We start from the raw sequence: 20,090 nt of genomic DNA on the forward strand, positions 1-20,090 counted from the left end.
TGTCAATTTAAGAAGGTGCTCCTAACGACAACTTGTTATGTGTATAAAAGACACCTGTCCACAGAATCTCTTTCTTGGATACCATTATGGACAAGACCAAAGAGCTGTCAAAGGATATCAGGGACAAGATCGTAGACCTGCACAAGGCTGGAATGGTCTGCAAGACCATCAGCAAGAATCTTGGTGAGAAGGAGACAACTGTTGGAGTGATTATTTGCAAATGGATAAACTACAAAATAACCATCAATCGCCCTCGGTCTGGATCTTCATGCAAGATTTTGCCTAATGGAGTAAAGGTGAATATGAGAAAAGTGAGGAATCAGCCCAGAACTACACGGCAGGAGCTTGTGAATGATCTCAAGGCAGTTGGGACCACAGTCACCAAACAAATCACTGGTAATACAATACACCAGCATAGATTAAAATCCTGCAGCACCTGCAAGGTCCCCCTGCTCAAGAAGGGTACTTCAGTACATGCCTGTCTGAAGTTTGCCAATGAACATCTGAATGATTCAGAGAATGGTTTGGAGAAAGTGCTGTGGTCAGATGAGACTAAAATTGAGCCCTTTGGCATTAACTCTACTCACCGTGTTTGGAGGAAGAAAAATGCTGACTATGACCCTAAGAACACCATTCCTACAATCAAGCATGGAGGTGGAAACATTATGCTTTGGGTCTGTTTCTGTGCTAAAGGTACAGGCTGACTTTGGCACATTGAGGGGCCATGTATTGTAAAAGCTTTGATGAGAACCTTCCTCCCTCAACCAGAACACAGAATATGGGTCTTCCAGCATGACAATGACCTAAAACATACCACCAAGGCAACAAAGGAGTGGCTCAAGAAGAAGCTCATTAAGGTCATGGAGTTGCCTAGCCAGTCTCTAGACCTTAATCCTATAGAAAATTTATGGAGGGAGCTGAAACTTCGAGTTGCCAAGCCAGCCAAGAAACCTTAAGGATTTAGAGAAGATCTGTAAAGAAGAGTGGACAAAAATCCCTCCTGAGATGTGTGCAAACCTGGTAACCAACCACAAGAAACGCCTTACCTCTGTGCTTGCTAGCAAGGTTTTCTCCACCAAGTACTAAGTCTTGGGGATCAAATACTTATTTTATTCACTGAACTGCAACTCAATTTATACCATTTGCTTCTTCTGGATTTGTGGTTGATATTCTATCTCTATCATTTAAAATACACCTATGATAAAAAATTATAGACCCTTCATTTCTTTGTAAGTGGGAAAACTTACAAAATCTACAGGGGATCAAATAATTATTTTCCCCACTGTGTGTGTTTGTGTGTGTGTGTATTATATACACACAAACTACATGAACAAAAGTATTGGGATGCCTGCCTTTACATGCACACAAGCTTTAATGGCATCTCAGTCTTAGTCCGTAGGGTACAACATTGAGATGGCCCACTCTTTGCAGCTATAACAGCTTCAACTCTTCTGGGAAGGCTGTCCACAAGGTTTAGGAGTGTGTCTATGGGAATATCTGACCATTCTTCCAGAAGCACATTTGTGAGGTCAGGAACTGATGTCAGACAAGACGACCTGGCTTGCAGTCTCCACTCTAATTCATCCCAAAGATGTTCTTTCAGGTTGAGGTCAGCACTTTGTGCAGGCCAGTCAAGTTCCTCCACTCAAAACTCGCTCATCCATGTCTTTATGGACCTGCTTTGTGCACTGGTACGCAGTCATGTTGGAACAGGAAGGGGCCATCCCAAGCTGTTCCCACAAAGTTGGGAGCATGAAATTGTCAAAAATATTTTGGTATGCTGACACCTTAAGAGTTCCTTTCAAGTATCGCTCTCCTGGCAACCGCCAACCCTAGATACGTCCATCAGATTGCCAGTATAAATCCTGTATAATAATTGCACAAGTGGCAACCTATCACGGTACCACGCTTGAATTCACTGAGCTCCTGAGAGCGACCCATTCTTTCACAAATGTTTGTAGACGCAGTCTGTATGCCTAGGTGCTTGATTTTATACACCTGTGACCATGAAGGTGATTGGAACACCTGAATCCAATGATTTGGAGGGGTGTCGCAATACTTTTGGCAATATAGTGTGTGTGTATATGTATATGTATGAATGTATGTAATGTTTGGGGGTTTTAAGTCTTTTTCTAGCAAAACATTATTTTATTTTTTTACATGTAGGAGAGAAATGCCAGAACTGGCCTGGAGTGGAAGTAGTTAAATATATAATAACATTTTTAAAAATATTAAAGTACCCCCGTCTCCCTATGCTCACACTCCAAGGCAAATGCACGCAATTTTAAAGCATGACATGTTTGGTATCTGTTTACTCGGCGTAACGTGATCTTTTCTTTTTTTACCAAAAATTGGGTTATTATATTCTTGTATGCACTAAAATTAATTAAAGTGTATTTTTTCCCAAAAAAATTTCAACACCTATCATATTATTATCTAGGGTCTCTGCTATAAAAAAAATATAATGTTTGGGGGTTCCAAGTAATTTTCAAAATGAAAAATGCAGATTTTTACATACATGTGAGAAGTGTCAGAAAAGGCTAAGTCTTCAAGTGGTTAAGGAGATCCCATAAGGTGAGAGAATGCAGAGTGATAGGTTGGGTTAGGATTTTGCGAGCCTGTTGTGGGAGCCATAGGAATGTAGTTATAGCTATCAGGTCACATTTCAAGGTCTCTATACTAACCCACAATGGGGTTTCAGTAGTTGCATGGAGTTTGATTAGCTGGGCCATTTGGGCTGTGTTGTAATATTTAATAACGTGGGGAGGCCCCAAGCCTTCCCGCAGCTATGACTGGTAGATAGTGGCCCGAGGCAACAGTGGGCAGGTCTGTCCCTAGGTGAATTGGAAGAAACACCATTGTAGCATTACCTGCAATTTGTTTTCTTCAAGGTGACTTAGCCTTTAGGTAAATTGGTTTACAAATGCTTGAATTGGAGCTTTTTTGTGCTGCATTTTACATTTTTACCACCTGGGGGAGCCCTCTCCTAGCAAGACAAAATCATGATGCTTTTTAGGACATTCATACCAAAATGAACAGCAAGGCGCATACAGTATATATAAAGCAAATATTCTGACATTCATCAAATATTTACTGCAGGGGAATCTTCCTGATGCACGTGTTTTAGGTGACAGTGATTGATTCACCACCAGTGAATGCTTGGTTAAAATTGCATTTCCTGTTTAATAAATGTACCCCGAGTGCGAATAGAAGCAAGTTGCTCAAGCTCAGGGGCGGACTGACCATTTGGAAACTCGGGCACTGCCCAAGGGCCCGGGGTAAGTAGGGGGCCCCATGAGATGCCCCTGGTACCTTTTTCATAGGCTTTTTTTGAGTTTGGGCAAGGACACAGGGGCCCCATGATCCCCTATTGCCCTGGGGCCCCATGAGTTGTCAGTCAGCCCCTGCTCAAGCTACACATTGTTCCCCTAACTATTGTCATAACGCAGGGAAAACCATGCAGTATTTTTAGTTATCCTTTCATGATTTATGCAAAATGATGACACTCCAGGTAACAAAGAAAGGAAAAACAAAACCAGCTCTGAATATCTTCCACATTTTTGCACAGCTGTCCTTGGTTCCATCTATGTAATCATGCACTGTGGCTACCTACCATTGTCTATTGTCCTCATTTTGTGCCTATGACCAAAGTACAAAATAAGGGGGGTGGAGTTATCACACAGACAGAAATAAATAAAAAGTCAAAAGTTCTAATCGTTCTTCACTGAACTATAAATGTGTTCCTGTTGCAGAGGTTTTTCATCACTTCTTGTCCGAACCAGAAGTGAGCTGATATTTTACAATGAAAAAAAAAGCCCAGCAGAGGCTCTAGCCCCAGGGTCAGCAACCCATAGATCGGGATCTACCAGTAGTTTGCGGCCAGGCGACTGGTAGATCGTGGTCTGGGCTTGCTAACCCACCACCCCAGAGCATCAAACAGAGTGCAATTATTATTATTATTATTATTATACAGGATTTATATAGCGCCAACAGTTTGTTCAGCGCTTTACAATATAACGGGAGACAATACAGCAACAATACAGTTCAATATAAGAGGGTTAGGAGGGCCCTGCTCCTTGGAGCTTACAATCTAAGAGTGCAATGCAGAGGGACTACTTGTAAAGTTGTAGTTGTAGTAGGGAGCAAGAACCGTATAAGCAGATGCCTCCTCTGTAGGGATGGCTCCTGTCCCATGCCGAGTGATACCAACTGCACTCCACCTCTTACCCTGGCTAACGGTCTCCAGAGTGGTGCCAGCAGCAGGAAAAGAGATCTTCAGGTCAGTGTGAAGCAATACACTGAGCATAATAGTATAGGGCTGCTTTCACACTTAGTGCTGTGGTTTATCCGCACCATGGGGCAGTGCAGCTTACCTCTGTCTGCTTAAGGAGGTCCAACCCCTGGGATATTTAATGGAGGGAGAATTTAGTTAGAGGTCCACGGCCAGAGAGAGGAAAAATAGAGCAATCTGGCCTTGAACCCATAGAATAACAAACATAGAAAAAGCATTGAGATCTATGCAGCACTCCTCTGTAGCACCCACATTGGGACAGTTAGGACAGCAATTTGCCTTGAGTTGGAACTTTTTCTATATAATTTGTTATTATTGCTATTACTATATTTGGGATTGTTTTGACCATGTGATTAGGACCATACCTATTTAAGTTTGGATCTGGTCTATGCTTTGAATGTTTGCAATTAAAATGGTATTAACGTTCGCTGCCAGGTCCACACGTCATACGGACCTGACAGCGGGGGAGGTTTTACACACATTCTTGGTGGCCCCAGCCACCAGGATTGTGTGTAAATCTGACAAGCAGACTCCTGCCTGTCAAGTGGAAACATTCGGGCAGCTGCACTGCTGCCCGATTTGCTTCCTCACCCCTCTTGGTAACATCCGCTCTCCTCCGCTCCTTGTTGCTGACCCGGAAAGCGACGTGACGTGTTTGACATCCCTTCTGGGTCTGTGCCTTGGTGTTCCCCGCCAGTATACCCGGGAAAGAATGTAAAGCAATGCGATCGGCATTACATTACACTCAATGGAGCACAGGGGACCCTGGATTTCTTATTTAAGAGAACCTGTTACCAAAAAATGATCACATAGATTTTTGTCCATCAGTCGATGACCTGGAAGGTTCCTCCGGTGCACCTGCCACACCACCTGGACACCTGTGTAGCATGATTCCCAGACATAGGATGTGATCACTTAGGGACTGAATCCGGAACCACAGAAAAAGCCGTGAGCTCTCATGTAGAATCTATCTAGAACTCCTGGCCTGTCCTAAGGCCAGAAAATTTAGCCTGAGTGTTTTTAGTAACCAGTTGTTCAAAGTCAGAGTTTTGGCTCACTATCCCTGTAAAGCTGCGGTTTCATTGGCCCCCCACCTCAGAACTGGAGTAACAACCCAGGCAACAGGGGGCCCTCATATACCCTTGCCAATTTCCTATTGCTGCCTGTGTTCTTTTAAAGTAGATCCACCCTCCACATCTGTCCTGGAATCATTATCTCAAAGATGGAACATGATGGGAAAACAAAGGGCAAATCATCCAATAGTGACCTCTGTTTTAATGATGACTGTCCAAGAGGGGTGATACCCTCACTTTATATTAATTTCTTCCCTCTTCATATTGCATTTTAGGGACAGGAAATGAGAGGAAATATCACCAATGGGAAACAGCAAAAAAATATATACAGTATTTGAAGTGTTAAAGGTTTTAACTCTTAGTATTCAAAACCAATCAGAAATGTTTGAAGTATAAATACTCTTTAACCGATATTTTGTCACGTGAGAGCTACAAAAGTCCTTTGCTACCCTGACTTGACAAAAGATCGGTTAATAATCTGAAACATATTAATGCCTTTTTGAGCTAGTTTAAGGTTGACATCAGAATAAACAATGCATCTTTGTATGTGAGATTTTAGGGCCCTTTAACACTGATGCATTTTTCCTGCGTTTTTACCTTACAACAAAAATGTTTCACTTTAAATACTATGGGATTCTTCACACTATTGTACTGCGGGTGCGGTGCATTTTGGAAGGTCCTGCCTGGTGGATCTTTTAGTTTTCAAAACCAAAAATGCAGCTTGCCATTAAAATGAATGGCAAAACGCACCGCATTTGCTTTTATGGTGTTCTTTTTTTTTTGTTTTGGTTCTTCATAATACTGCCCCAAGCTACATCACCGATCTTGTATCCAAATACTACCCAAACGTACTCTCCGCTCTTCACAAGACCTCCTACTCTCTAGTTCCCTGGTCTCCTCCTCCCATGCCCATCTCCAGGACTTCTCCAGGGCTTCCCCCATCCTCTGGAACTCCCTACCCCAATCCATCAGACTATCACCTACTCTCCTCACCTTTAGGCGCACTCTGAAAACCCATCTCTTCAGGGAAGCCTACCCCACCCTCAGCTAATTACTGAACTCCTCCACTCTTCCTACCACTCCATCCCCCACAGCTATTTCCTCCTGTACCACTATCCCCTCCCTCCTAGATTGTAAGCTCCAGGGAGCAGGGCCCTCGGACCCCTCGTGTATTGAATCGTATTGTTACTGTACTGTCTCATGTACTGTCTCCCATTATAATGTTATAATGTAAAGCACTGAGCAAACTGTTGGCGCTAAATAAATCCTGTATAATAATAATAATAATAATAATAAACAGCACACATTTTTCATGCATGGCCCATCAGGAAACCACCCTAAGAATTGCCATGTGGCCCTTGCTGGAGTGCATGTAGATGTAAATGGCTGCAAAGAAGCTGCACAGGATTAGCAACACTGGTATGCAGCTAAGAATGAGAGAAAGTTAATAAGTACTAGGTGACCCCCCCCCCCCCCCAGTGCAAGTCTCCATCCCTCTTAGTTTACAGTTCTCAGATCAGTGCGCTCAATACAGGAGGGTGTCCCTGCTCCTGGACTCTCCCTTTTGTTGTGGACCATAACGTCAGAGCTGAGGAGGAGTCTAGGGGAAGCTTCCCTTGGCTCTAACCTACATTTTTGTAACAGGAGAGAGTTGCCAGCCGCCAAAGAGTGGGCGATCAGGGCTGTCTGGCACCCACCTTGGGTGCCTGGTGCTAACATACCCCTGCCAGGTGAATTAGTGGAGCCTAAGATCCATGGGACACCAGGATTTTGTTGACATCCCGGGACAGTCTCAAGGAATCCAGGGAAGATTGAAGGTATGCATGATGACATTATCGTGTGGCGGCGGCTCAGAGGATCTTAGCAAAGAGGCTTTGGCGGACTGGCTGCACAGATGGAAGGAGCCTGATGGAGTGAGGAGTAGGTTGGGTATTATTACACCTCATTCCTCATCCCCTAAAGGTAATGAACATTTAACCCTTGTGGGGGGGCAGGGGCAGACTGACAACTCATGGGGCCCCCGGGCAATAGGGGATGATGGGGCCCCTGTGTTCTTGCCCAAACTCAAAAAAGCCTATGAAAAAGGTACCAGGGGCATCTCATGTGGCTCCCTACTAACCCCGGGCCCTCGGGCAGAGCCCGGGATTCCAAATGGTCAGTCCGCCCCTGAGGGGGGGCATTGCCAGGGTTAGGCATTAAAATTACACAGTGAGGTTGATTTACTGAAGGCAAATAGACTGAGAGCTTTGCAAGAGCATTTGCTCCAGAGCTTTGTAAATGAGGGGAAGCTTCACTTTGCAAAGAATACCCAATCACATGCAAGACAAAGAAAAAAAAGAAAATAGCTCTTTTTGCTTGCACATGATTGGATAATGGAAGTCAGCAGAGCTTCCCCTCATTTACTATACCCTGGAGCAAATTCCCTTAAAGTGCAACTGCACTTGCAAGTGCACTGTCCATTTGCCTTTAGTAAATCAACCCCAGTTTGTTGGCAAACCAAATGTAATTCAATTTCATTTTAAACTAAAATTTTAACTGTATCCATGGAATGTAGAGCTGAAGTTTCTCTACAAAAAAAAAACCTGATCATTTCAAGTTTTGTTATCTAAAACCAAGAAAACCCATACTTCAATTATCATTTACTCTTTAATTTGCTGGCTCGGCAGACCAGTCATTCAAAAAAAATTGTGGCGAGTTGTAAAATTGCTTTGTGAGGCTACGGGGCACTTACAAAATAAAAGCAATCAACAATTTTAGTTGCATAGAGAGCTGTGGATTTTTTTTAAATAAATGCAATAGTCAACAAATGTTTGTTTTTTCATATTTCAAGTTAATAGCTCCATAAACCCACTGCTCATTGATTCACAGTACCCTTACATTGACACAGTGAAGTGACTGGCCTCAGGTGATACACAGAGATGAAACAAATCATCCTACATAAGTTGTACCTGTTTATCTATAGAAATCTTTCCTCTACATCCATTCAAAGTGCAGAATTTAAACAGAATCTCTCAGCTCTGAAAAGCAGGGGGTGGAGATCCGAAGTTACATCAGTGGGGAGAGCTCTGAAAGCTCATTGGAGGGTAAAGACACACCCTCTTCACGCAGGAACAGAGCCAAGGCTGTCAATCAGCTGGAGCTCCCTCCTTTGTCACCTTTTTTTTCTCTTGGTGTCAGGAAAAGCCCTCAAAAGTGATTCAGCTGATAGCAGAGGAATGGGGCAGAAAACAGAAATTACACTTAGTGCTCTCGATTGAGAGAAATACACACTATAGAGGGATATGTTTTGTTCATATTTCATGTTTGAGGTTTACAACCACTTTAAAGGATATGCCCATTAAAGGAAACTTGCCCTAAGCATCAGAAGCACAGTAGCTTAGTGGTTAGTATTTTTACTTGGGGTTAGGATTAGAGTCATTTTGAATCCCAATCACAACACTAACTGCATGGAGTTTGCATGTTTAGGGGAGACTGAGAGCAATAGAAGGTGCTTTCTGAGTTGGAAATACATACACAAATAGACTTTTTTTTTAAATTACGGTTTAGTGTCACTTTAGGGTGCATTCACACCTGCAAATGTACCCACACTGCGATTAGATGTAAGAAACCCAGCAGGGGTTCCCACAGTTAGCTGCAAGATGCAGCCTCATTGAAAGCAATGGTAGGCTGAGGGCTCTCGCAGCTAATTGTGGGCGCATAAATATGTTCATGCATCAATCACATATACATTATTGGTCCTGGGCGAATGATAGACATTGGAGCAGCCTCTAAAATACCACAGGGTTCTGATTGTAAATTAAATGTACTGCATATACAGTAGCATTGGATATCTTACAAAATAACCTATTTTTGTACCATTTGCTAATGCTGTTACTGTTATGACATATTGGGTTCATTTACTAAAGCTGCAAAGTGAAAAAATCAGGCTCACGTCTGCATAGATATCAATCAGCTTCTAATCTCAGCTTGTTTAATTAAGCATTGGCAATAAAGCCTGGAAGCTGATTGTTTTCTATGCAGAAGAGAGCCTGATTTTTGCACTCTCCAGCTTTAGTAAATAAACCCCATTATGTATATATTTTTTTCTTCTGCAAATATATATTTTTTCAATTATTAAATATTTCCCAGACTTGCTTATAGTTGTGCATCAGAAAAAGAAAGCAACATTTTTTTTTCTACAAATGTAAAAAAAAAAAAAAAATAACAAAGTAAAACGAACCTGCCAGAAGGATTCCTTCTAAGAATAGATGACATGAGCTATAATTATGGTAAATAAGGAATTACTAAAAACCTCTCTATGTGTCACAACAACATTATACATAATTGTCATTGTGATGAAAAATCTACTCATTTAGGAAATGTGTTATTCTCATTTGTATTCAATTCAATTAAAGAAAATGCACTTTGTCATTATTGGAGATGTATAATGTGATTTCTAATGAGCACAACAGCTATACATGGGTAATTGTCACTGCCTTCTCTAAAATAGTACACAGAATTTATTTCTTGGCCTTTGACTAGCATATAAAGTTCGGCATGATGCATTAGTTTTCCTGGCGAGAAAGTTGCCACGGTACTATTGGGTGCATATATTTACACTCCCAGGAATTTTCACACCCAAAAAAGGTGATTGTTCACATCTGAAAAAGTAATGCAAAATTACTGTAATACTAAACTCAGCCGTGACCCTAAATCATAAATTAAATTTTTTTTCATGTTAAAGCAGAGCTCCACCCAAAAAGTGAGGTTTCGCTTTAAGGTCCCCTGCTCCTCGTGAAGAATTGGCACATTTGGGGAGTGGGAACCCGATTATATCAGGTACTCGCCTGGAAGTGGTAGTTCTCCTTCCCCATCACAGCTGCTGACTTTATTTTTTTACAGGAGACTGCAGAACCCATTTTAGTGTGTAGGAACCAGGGGCAGACTGACAACTCATGGGGCCCCCGGGCAATCGGGGATCGTGGGGCCCCTGTGTCCTTGCCCAAACTAAAAAAAGCCTATGAAAAAGATACCGGGGGCATCTCATGGGGCCCCCTACTGACCCTGGGCCCTCGGGCAGCGCCCGAGTTTCCAAATGGTCAGTCCGCCCCTGGTAGGAACCCTCCCCTACGTAGAGGTACCTCAAACCTAAATTTAGTTCTGTTGCCACCCTGAGCTCTGAATTGTTATAGTTCATTCTTTTGTTGGATTTTCCTTTACCCCAGACTATTTTTGCTTCTGCCTGCTGTTGGAGAGTATACCTGGCAATAAGATACTTCTGAATTATGAATATTTGCATTCCCCTGCCAGTGCTATAACCTGGGGGATAATATACATTTGACCTTCCAGAAAGGTCTTTTGCCCTTTCCTACTGGGCTGTTGCCAGTAGATGAGGTTGTGTCAGAGGTTTCTGCCTCCCAGGTCTGCTGCCTTGGGAGAGCAAAGTCAAGTATGGGCCTAAAGGGATTGCACTGCTGTTCTGTAAGATCCATGCAGGAGGCATGACGCTGGAGCCTTGTTAAAGCACCAGGGGAAGGAACTTCACTGCTGAAAGGTATCCTGGAGATCTGGGAAGAAGATAATGCATTTCAAGGGATATACCCTCTTCCTCCAAACTCTCTTAACATTACCAGAAATCAGCTTATACCTTTCTGTGCTCTCTACTTGTGCTGACTGTTATCAGATACGTTTCCTACCCAGTTATGTCTGAGGCCTACAGAACCCCACACGTCAATGCTATGAAGAAGAGAAGAAGGGGATGTGTCTGTAGTCCTCTTTTGTTTTTGTTGTCCTGATACAGTAGGGTGCAGGGAGTGAGTAAATTCACCCTAGGGCAGAATATGTTACTTGCTGAATTACAAAGAAAAAACTGGTCACCTACCCAGGTCTATAACTGGCTTTTTAAACAGTGAACATGGAAGGCGTCACAAAGTAAAAAATAAGACTATCCAGTTCAACTTGCCAGCCTACCCCAGTCTAATAATGGCTATTGTCGGCAAGGAACATGGATAAGTATAACCTATCAAAAGAGAGGGATAGGAAAGCCAGTTCAAACTGCCAGCCAGTTAGCCAACTATCAAAAACCAAATTAACCTAAGAACATGCGTTTAAAAACAGGGGTTTAGTTAGCACACATTTGCAAATACATACGTAAGCCACAGAGCCACATCACGGCACCCTGAGTGTCTGTGGTCCTAACTCTACTTGCTGAATTACCAGGTGAAAGTAAAGGTTAAAAATAAGAAAACTAATGCAGCTGCCACATATTATAAGAACTGGAAAGTTGAAATATATGAGGGATGTTCAAGTCAAACCAGGACTTTTAATTTTACAAGTATAAAAAGGGATGCTCAGGGGCGGACTGACAACTCATGGGGCCCTCGGGCAATAGGGGATCATGGGGCCCCTGTGTCCTTGCACAAACTCAAAAAAGCCTATGAAAAACGTACCAGGGGCATCTCATGTGGCCCCCTATTGACCCCGGGCCCTCGGGCAGTGCCCGAGTTTCCAAATGGTCAGTCCGCCCCTGGGGATGCCAGCATGGCAGTACTACATGCAGTAGTAAGTGGCAAGTGTGTCCTATTACTGATAGGTGTCACACATGTCACAGGCCAGTCCAGAAACTGTTAAACAAGATGGCAGACAACAGTGTTAGTGCATGCATGGAACAGCGTGTCGTGATGAAGTTTCTTGTGAACGAAGGTGTAAAACCCGCAGGTATCTACAGAAGACTTCAAGCACAGTACGGTGATAAGACGTTCAGCTGCAGTAAGACATTTGAATGGTGTAGACGTTTCAAAGATGGCCGTACGTCCATCAGTGACTATCCTGGCCATGGTGGTTCCCAGCCCACAGCATATCATTTCACTCCAAAATCAAAAAAGCATCAAAGCAGTGGAAGTATGCAGACTCAGCACCACCAAAAAAATTTTTTTAACAATTCCGAACGATTGCCTCTGTAGTTAAAGTGGGTTCCTGGGAGAAACATGGCGTTATTCATGTCAATTTTCTACCCCATGGTGCCACTATCAACAGTGAATATTGTCACAAACGTGCGCCTCAGAGATGGACGCGGTTCAACCATTTTGTTAGGCATCTCCATTTTCTCCCCTCATCTTTCCACCTCTCCCTCTCACTGAGAGGAGACCTCTGGCCAGTGTGTGTATGTGTACTGTTTATGGGTCACTGGCCAGGCAAGGCATTTCTAGCTGGGTGCCGAGCGGTCTGCGAAAGTGTAGCCTCACCTAGGCCAGGATAAGGCAAGGGTTCCCAAGAGAATTGGAGCCTTACTGACCAAGGTGCCTGTGTAGTTTCACACCTCGTAAAACAGATACCGAGCCTTCCCAGAAATTGAAAGAAATACTGACCTGATGAGCCTAACTCAGTGGAGGTGACAGAATGACATAAACTCTGTTAAACTCTATTTTTCCACTATGTCTCATATCTTGGAATATGAGAGACTTACATAAAAACCAGACATCCTGTCAGATTAGCTAGGAGCAGGCGAACAGTTTCATGGGTCATTTGAACTATCTCGGACCATCAGGGGAGCCGAAACATATAACTCGTGAACCGTGCAACATATAATTTCATAATTCATATCTAGATAATCCTCAGACTTGTCTGCATAATAATATACCCACGGGTAAATTGTCGCGTGTGCAGCTGGGAAGTTATAGACCAGAATATGAATTATGAAAGATGTTGGTTCCAATTTCGGGTTCCGCCTGCCGATCCCTCCCTAAACAGTATATTGGTCAGTTACTCAGAACCACCCCCCTGCTGGGACACTTTAAAACAGGCTATCAGGCCTAAGAAAGGAAGAAAAAAGACGTCTCCCATTCCTAACATTAATATACCACCTGGGGAGACCTTTCCCTCTGAAACTTGATCTGCTTCCATTCAAGGCTTAATGGCAAGTAACTTAACCCTTTAACTTCTCCCTGTTATCTCTTTGCTGTGCTGTTTTTATGTATATATATATATATATATCTTAGTTACATCTTCTCTGTAAATATTTTATTGCACCTGTTTGACCCTTTTAGTAATTAATCTCTCTTTCTGAAAGTGTTGAACTGTTTCTACAGCCCTTAATTGCAATTTACGAATCCCTGCCTTTAAAGAGACGCTACTGTTTGATTTAACTCTCTGTATAACCGGCCTGTGTCAATAAATTTCATTTATTATAGTGTTATAGCGATATTGCGAGTTTCCTCTTTCTCTGAACAAAAAGGAGGTGGTGGCAGTGTGAAGGGGTTAATTGCGTAATTAACCTGACCCAGTAACAATAGCGTCCAGGCTGCAGGTACATAGATTGTAGTCCATTAGCTGGAAAATCTTTGTGCAGGGTGCAGCTGGGTGTGGTATTGTTACACACGTCACATTGTGTTTTGGATCGGCCAGTCCTTCGGTCACAAGTTCGGTGAGAAGGTCTGGGGTTTGACGCCGCGATCGTGACAAATATTACTGTTGTGTTCTGAGTGATGTGCATGCGCATCTGGGGAAAAAATAGCCTGGTTTGATCACTAAGGGCGTCCACATACTGCTCTCTGCACTACGTGCACATTACACCAACTCGGCTGGGAGGTATTGCCACACCCCTCTTACAGCCCACACCTAACTCTGAGTGTGTTCCACCTGTTTGGACCCCGAAAAGAGTTCCTCAGAGGTCAGCATTTCAGCACTGATGACGAAGTGAAGCCGACTGTCCTAGGAAGGTTCAGGTTTACTGACAAATCTTTCTATGGTGAAGCTTTCCAGGCATTGGTTAAACACTGGGATAAGTGTATAAATGTAGCAAGGGAGTATGTTGAAAAATAAATGCAGTCTCCTCTCCTTGAAATTTGTCCTTTTTATCCTATTTTTTTTTTTCTTTTATTATATAAACTCAAAAGTCCTGGTTTGACTTGAACGCCTCCTCATATAAAATGGGTTTTTTTTTGCTTTTCCTGTGACAGTCATACGTGCTGTACATACATCGGTTGCCGGACAATATCATTAGAGATGGCAATGGAGGTTTAGCTGTTGACTTGACAAAATGTCAAAATTTGCATATCAGTAATGGATCTGTTTACTCTGCTTAGACTGCATTGTGTGTGTTTTATTCTGGCCAAACATTATGCATTTGTTGTTCCTTCGACCATGGATTGAAGGAAAGTAAATTGCTTGATTCCCTCCAGCTGCGCTATCGCATTCTGACTCCGGGAGGTTTCCCTGCCATCAGAATACAATGCTCACTGCTAGTGGTTATAGCAGTGATCGTACCCAAAAAATCCGACAGGCTGGTTATACTAAAGTCGATCAATAGAACCAACCTGCCCATAGATGGATGAAAACTACTGAATCTAAGGAATTTTGATCCATCTATGGTCAGCTTGACACATCTGTTGGAGTAGTTCATAAAAGTACCCCAATGTTTACATGACTGGCAAATGGAAAGGTTGACTTTAAATAGTGAATAAAAAAGCTGCAGCAATTTTCTAGATTTTTACCAATTCATAAATAATTTTTGCACATAATGTGGTCCATAAAATTCCGAGAAACCAGAGAAAGAATTTCAGACAGGTGACCTCATTTAATTTGTATTGACATTTTTCACCTCTTTTGTGTTGAGTTCCCATATCTGAGCAAAAATATTTGACACTTGCGTAACTTTGCTGTTCAGACTGTTCTCTTTGCTAAACCGTAGGTTAGTAAAGGAAATCTGGAAGATGAATTTGGAATCGGTGAACAGGAAGTTAGGCGTCTACTGGAAAATATCATTTCCCACTATTTATATTTAACCCTCTTCCGTTCCAGTAAACTCTTAAAATGTATGCAAATTGACCCATAAAAAGCATGTTCTGTGGCCATTTAAACTGAAACAGCAGCCCAAACTTTTTTTTTTTCTAGCTTCATGTGTCCTTACTGAAGATTAAAGGATGAGTTAACTTTTTTTTTTAAATTCCAGCTTCCCTATGTACCAATATAGCATTAATCTACTTCTTTTGCAGAAATTCAAAAGCTTTTCATTTTTTCTAATCACCTTTATGTCAGTGTTTAAATGGCTGTCCAAAAAGTTTCTCCACTACTACACAGGAAGGAGTTGACCAACCGACCTCCTTAACACACACCCTGCATCATCTACCCTCCTACCTCTCACCCACTTCCAGGTGCACAACTATTTTTTTTTTTTATATCTTTTATTGAAATTTTTCAGTACAAAAGAAAAAAGGAACAACCTCACACACAAAACTTTATATATACATGAATTCCATTTTACATCACCTTATACCCTACCCCTCCTTTCTCCCACCTGCCCCCCCCCCATTCAGTTACCCCTGTCCACATCCCCTTACCTAATATCTATCTCTTTTCATACTTCTATATCTATGTTCCTTCCCTTCCACCTCCACCATCCCTTTCAAACACTCCGCCAAACTCTCTCTACACTTTTCCCCCTAAACTGCAACCAGTTCCAGATATCTTTTAGATGTTTTAAAGTCTAACCAACTCCTCCACCTTTCCCTAAATTTTTCTATTTTATCCTCCTCTATATGATATAACTCCGCCATCCTATAGATATTTTCAACTCTATTCATCCAATCATTTATTCTTGGTGGCTCCGGAGCTTGCGAAAACTTGGGAATCAAGCCCTTAGCTGCACTGATCAATTGATATAACTCACCATTTTTATGTAGTTTCACTGAAGGCTCGAAGTTATAAAATAAACACATCCATGGGTCTTTCTGTATGGTAATCCCAAATATTTCCTGAATATACTGAATTATTTCTTTCGAGAAATCCTGTATTTTCGGGCAATCCCACCATATATGTGCCATTGTTCCCTTATTCCCACAACCTCTCCAACATAATGGTGAAACATCTACTTGTTACTTATGTGCCACACTCGGTGTAATATACCATCCCGCCAGACATTTGTAATTCATTTCAACTGTGCTCATATTCATTACCTCATGTGATCGTTTAAATAATTTATTCTTTTGTTGCTCATTCAATTTTGTTTCAAGTTCCTTTTTCCATTTTTCCAGGAACAGGGGAGGATCAGCTCCTTCCATATCTATAAGAATCTTATAGATCGTAGAGCTGACTTGTTTTGGAGCTATATTTACATTCAACAATTTTTCAAATGGATACAGATCCTCCAACGTCCTCAGTGGTTGTGGGAGCCTTGAGACAAAATGACCTAATTGACAATACTGCCACTCATCTAATGTGAAAAATAAATATTTTTTCTTCTTTAACCACCTCCTGCTCCTGATGGGCACAAGGTGGTTCTTTCATTCTAGGAGGACGTCATATGACGTCCAACCACTCTAACCGTGCATGTGCGGCTCTGGGGGCACGCAGCACGGCAATCGGTGGTGCGCTGTGTCCCTCGGACACAGCGGATCACCGATCAATGGAAAGAGCCGAAGATGTCGGCTCAATCATGTGATCAGCTGTGTCCAATCACAGCTGATCGCATGTAAATAGGGAAATGCCAGTTATCGGCATTTCTCTCCTCACGAGCTGTCAGCCTCATTAGCGCACATCAGTGAAGGAGAAAAATCACTTATTTACAAACTTTTATAACAAAAACTAATAAAAAATGTATTTTCTTTCAAAATCTTCAGTTGTTTTTGGTTTGTTTTGCAAAAAATAAAAAACCCAGAGGTGATTAAATATCACCAAAAGAAAGCTCTATCTGTTTCAAAAAAAAGATAAAAATTTCATATGGGTACAGTGTTGCATTACCGCGCAATTGTCATTCAAAGTGTGACAGCGCTGAAAGCTGGAAATTGGCCTGGACAGGAAGGGGGTATAAGTGCCCTGTAGACAAGTGGTTAAATCATGAAAAGTGTACAATTTCCTTTTATTTAATATATCCTTCAAACGTGCATTTTTATCTTTAATCCATTTCCCGGAAATATTGTCCTTCCCTGGGGGGGAAATACTCCGTTCCCACCAATACTGAATTATATTTCCATCCCTTTTGCTTATAAATTATATCCCACACACTTAAAATTTCTTTGTCAATCAACTAATATTCACATCCAATATCCAGAATTTATTTGGTATCCAAACAATCTTCGCTAACTGTGCCTTACTCAAAAACCCTTCCATATTTACCCAGCTTTTCCCTTGTGCAATATATGTCCAATCCACTATTCGTGATAATATTACTGCTAAATAATATTTCCTAATAATAGGCAAACCCAAACTCTGTATGTAACCTCTATGTTAGAACTGACCAATGCGTCCAGTTGTCCATTATATAATCCAGTCATGAATACGATCCATGTACTGCAAAAAAGAAGGTGTGGTCTCTTTCTCTTGGATGCTTCACTCTCCAAGTGTCAGCCAATTGAAATTGATATAATATACTCTTCAATACTTTTAAATTTCTACCACCTTCTCTCTGCGTACCGGATGACGTATCTAATTGAGGGTCCAGACACAAATTAAAATCTCCGGCCACAACCAGACTACCCTTCTTAAATCAGAAAGTCCTCCAAGAATGTTACTGAGTTTTTATTCGGACAGTAAATATTAGCTAATGTATATTCAAGTTCTTGTAATTTTCCTCTCGGGAATAGAAACCAGTCCTCTGGGTCCTCCAATTTCCCCTACAGGGTGAAACTAACATTTTTTGAAAACCCGATTGCTACTCCTTTAGCCCTTTTTACTGGAGAGTCAGCATAGTACCACATTGGATAGTACTTCGAATACAGCTTAACATTTGTATCAGGAGTTATATGTGTCTCTTGTAGAAACACTACATCTATGGAGTGTTGGTGAGTTTCCCTCATTATCTTATGTCGTTTTGTCGGAGAGTTTAATCCTTTCACATTGTAGGTCATAAACTCATTTCTGGTGGTATTCCACTACCCTACCAAATTTACCATCAGAGGGGCACAGATATAGAAAACGTAAGATATGGACATTCTCCCTACCCCTCCCACATCCCTCTGTTCACCCTCCCACCACCCCACTTTGCTCCCACCTGTTCCCCTAAAACCCTCATTTCCTACCTGTAGCCCTGGAATCTGTCGTGGGCTATTCCCACTAGCGATTCCTAAGTTGGAGTGAGAGTCAAACCACACACGCCCCCTTCAATCTCTAACTCATGTAATTAGTCTGATTAGAGTTTGACAGCATGTTCGGCCTCCAAGCAACCCGCCAAATCAAAGGTTCTCTCTTCCTCTCACCCCCTCCCACCCGTTATCTCAAACCGGGAAGGAAGGGAGCGGTTGCTAAGGAGCCACGGTGCAGCTGGGAGAGGACTGGGGGGGTTGGGGTGGAGAGAGAAGGAGAAAAAAAAAAAACACACAAACACACCCCAGGACATACCCCACTCCGGGTGACACCTAGGGAATCTCCTCTCCCATCCCCGAAGTCTTCCCTTCCCCGCACCCCCTCAACCACCCTATGCCCCCCTACACTTTCTTATTAGATACCCATTGCCATTTTCCTTGCCCTCCACTCTCTTTAGGCTCCTCTGACCACCCTTCAAGGTCTATTTTCTGTAAATCTAGTTTCTCGCAAAAATCATTAAAGTCTTCTGGGAACCTCAGTCTTGCTGATTTTCCTTCTTTTCATCCGATCAAGCATGCTGGAAAGCCCCAATTATATCAAACTTTTTTCTCTCTCATATGTTCCAGCAGCGGTTTCAGCGATCTTCTTCTAGCTAGTGTCTCTGCAGCAATGCCCGCGAAAATGTGCAACTTTGTCTCCTTGTATTTTATTTCGATAATATCATGTAAATTTTTCCATATCCTTTCTCTGTCTTCATAGTGATGAAAACGAACTATCACATCTCTGGGGCTTTCCACCGACACTCCTTGCGGTCGTCTGATCTTATGTACTCTCTCAACTTTCAGATTTTCTGTCACCGATCTTCCCATTATTGGATTACACACTCTATTTTCTCCCGTAAATCCTCTCCCTGTTCTTCTGGTAGACCCCGAATCCTTAGATTATTACTTCTATTGTGGCTCTCTTGGTCTTCCAATTTAAATGAGAGCTTTCTCTGTTCTCTACTCCAACTGTGTTTCTAATTTATTGATTAATTGAGAGTGCATCTCCATTCTCCCCTCTACTTCTTCCACTCGCGTTAATATCCGACCCAAGTCCTTGCGTAGTGTCCCCATCTCATTTTTCATAAACATCTCCAATTTCGCAAACATTTCCACCATCTCAGTTTTTGTAGGTATTTGTGACATGGCTCCTTGTTGTTCTGTGACACTGTCCAGACTTATCGATTCATTGGTCTGGTTCCCTTCCCGGGACACAGATGACAATCTGGATTGATCTCCGTTGAATTTTCTAACTCTTTCTTGTTGCTTTTCCTGGGTTTGCTTCTCCGGGCTTTTCTCCTGAGGGGACATATATTTTTTAATTGTACTGTCATTTGCATTCGTTTGGGGGGTTTTTAAGCCCCCTCCTTTAGCTGATTTACTCTTCATTACTATTCGGTACTCTTGTTACTTTTCTATGATCACAGGCTTCCAGTAGTTGTCACATAAATGATCGCCTGAGGATCCCGGCACTAGTTTCTCTGTTAAAATACAAATTTATCATCCCCTAGAAGAGTCTCTCTTTTTCCTTCTGTGATTTTTACCGCCCCTATTCAACTTCTTTTGGGGCCCACATTAGTTAAACAGTTCCAGCGACCCAAGAGAACACCCCACAATATAGTCCTCTGTCACCCTTACTGCTCAGGTATATTTGTCATACATGCATCAGATCAACAGAAATGTAAATGT

General features: G+C 42.1%; 1 protein-coding gene across 1 annotated transcript in view; it reads right to left on the minus strand.

Moving 5' to 3' along the window:
- Positions 1-19,229, minus strand: part of LOC149460950 (uncharacterized) — a 31,654-nt gene extending 12,425 nt beyond the window's left edge. The window contains exon 1 of the mRNA XM_089679042.1: positions 18,963-19,229. Within this exon, the coding sequence (XP_089535168.1) occupies positions 18,963-19,229 (267 nt within the window). The remainder of the gene's footprint in view (positions 1-18,962) is intronic.
- Between the last annotated feature and the right edge of the window lie 861 nt (positions 19,230-20,090).

Source organism: Staurois parvus, unplaced genomic scaffold, assembly GCF_062004578.1.
Source record: "Staurois parvus isolate SC_StPar_1 unplaced genomic scaffold, SC_StPar_1.0 ptg000216l, whole genome shotgun sequence".
Lineage (NCBI taxonomy): Eukaryota > Metazoa > Chordata > Amphibia > Anura > Ranidae > Staurois > Staurois parvus.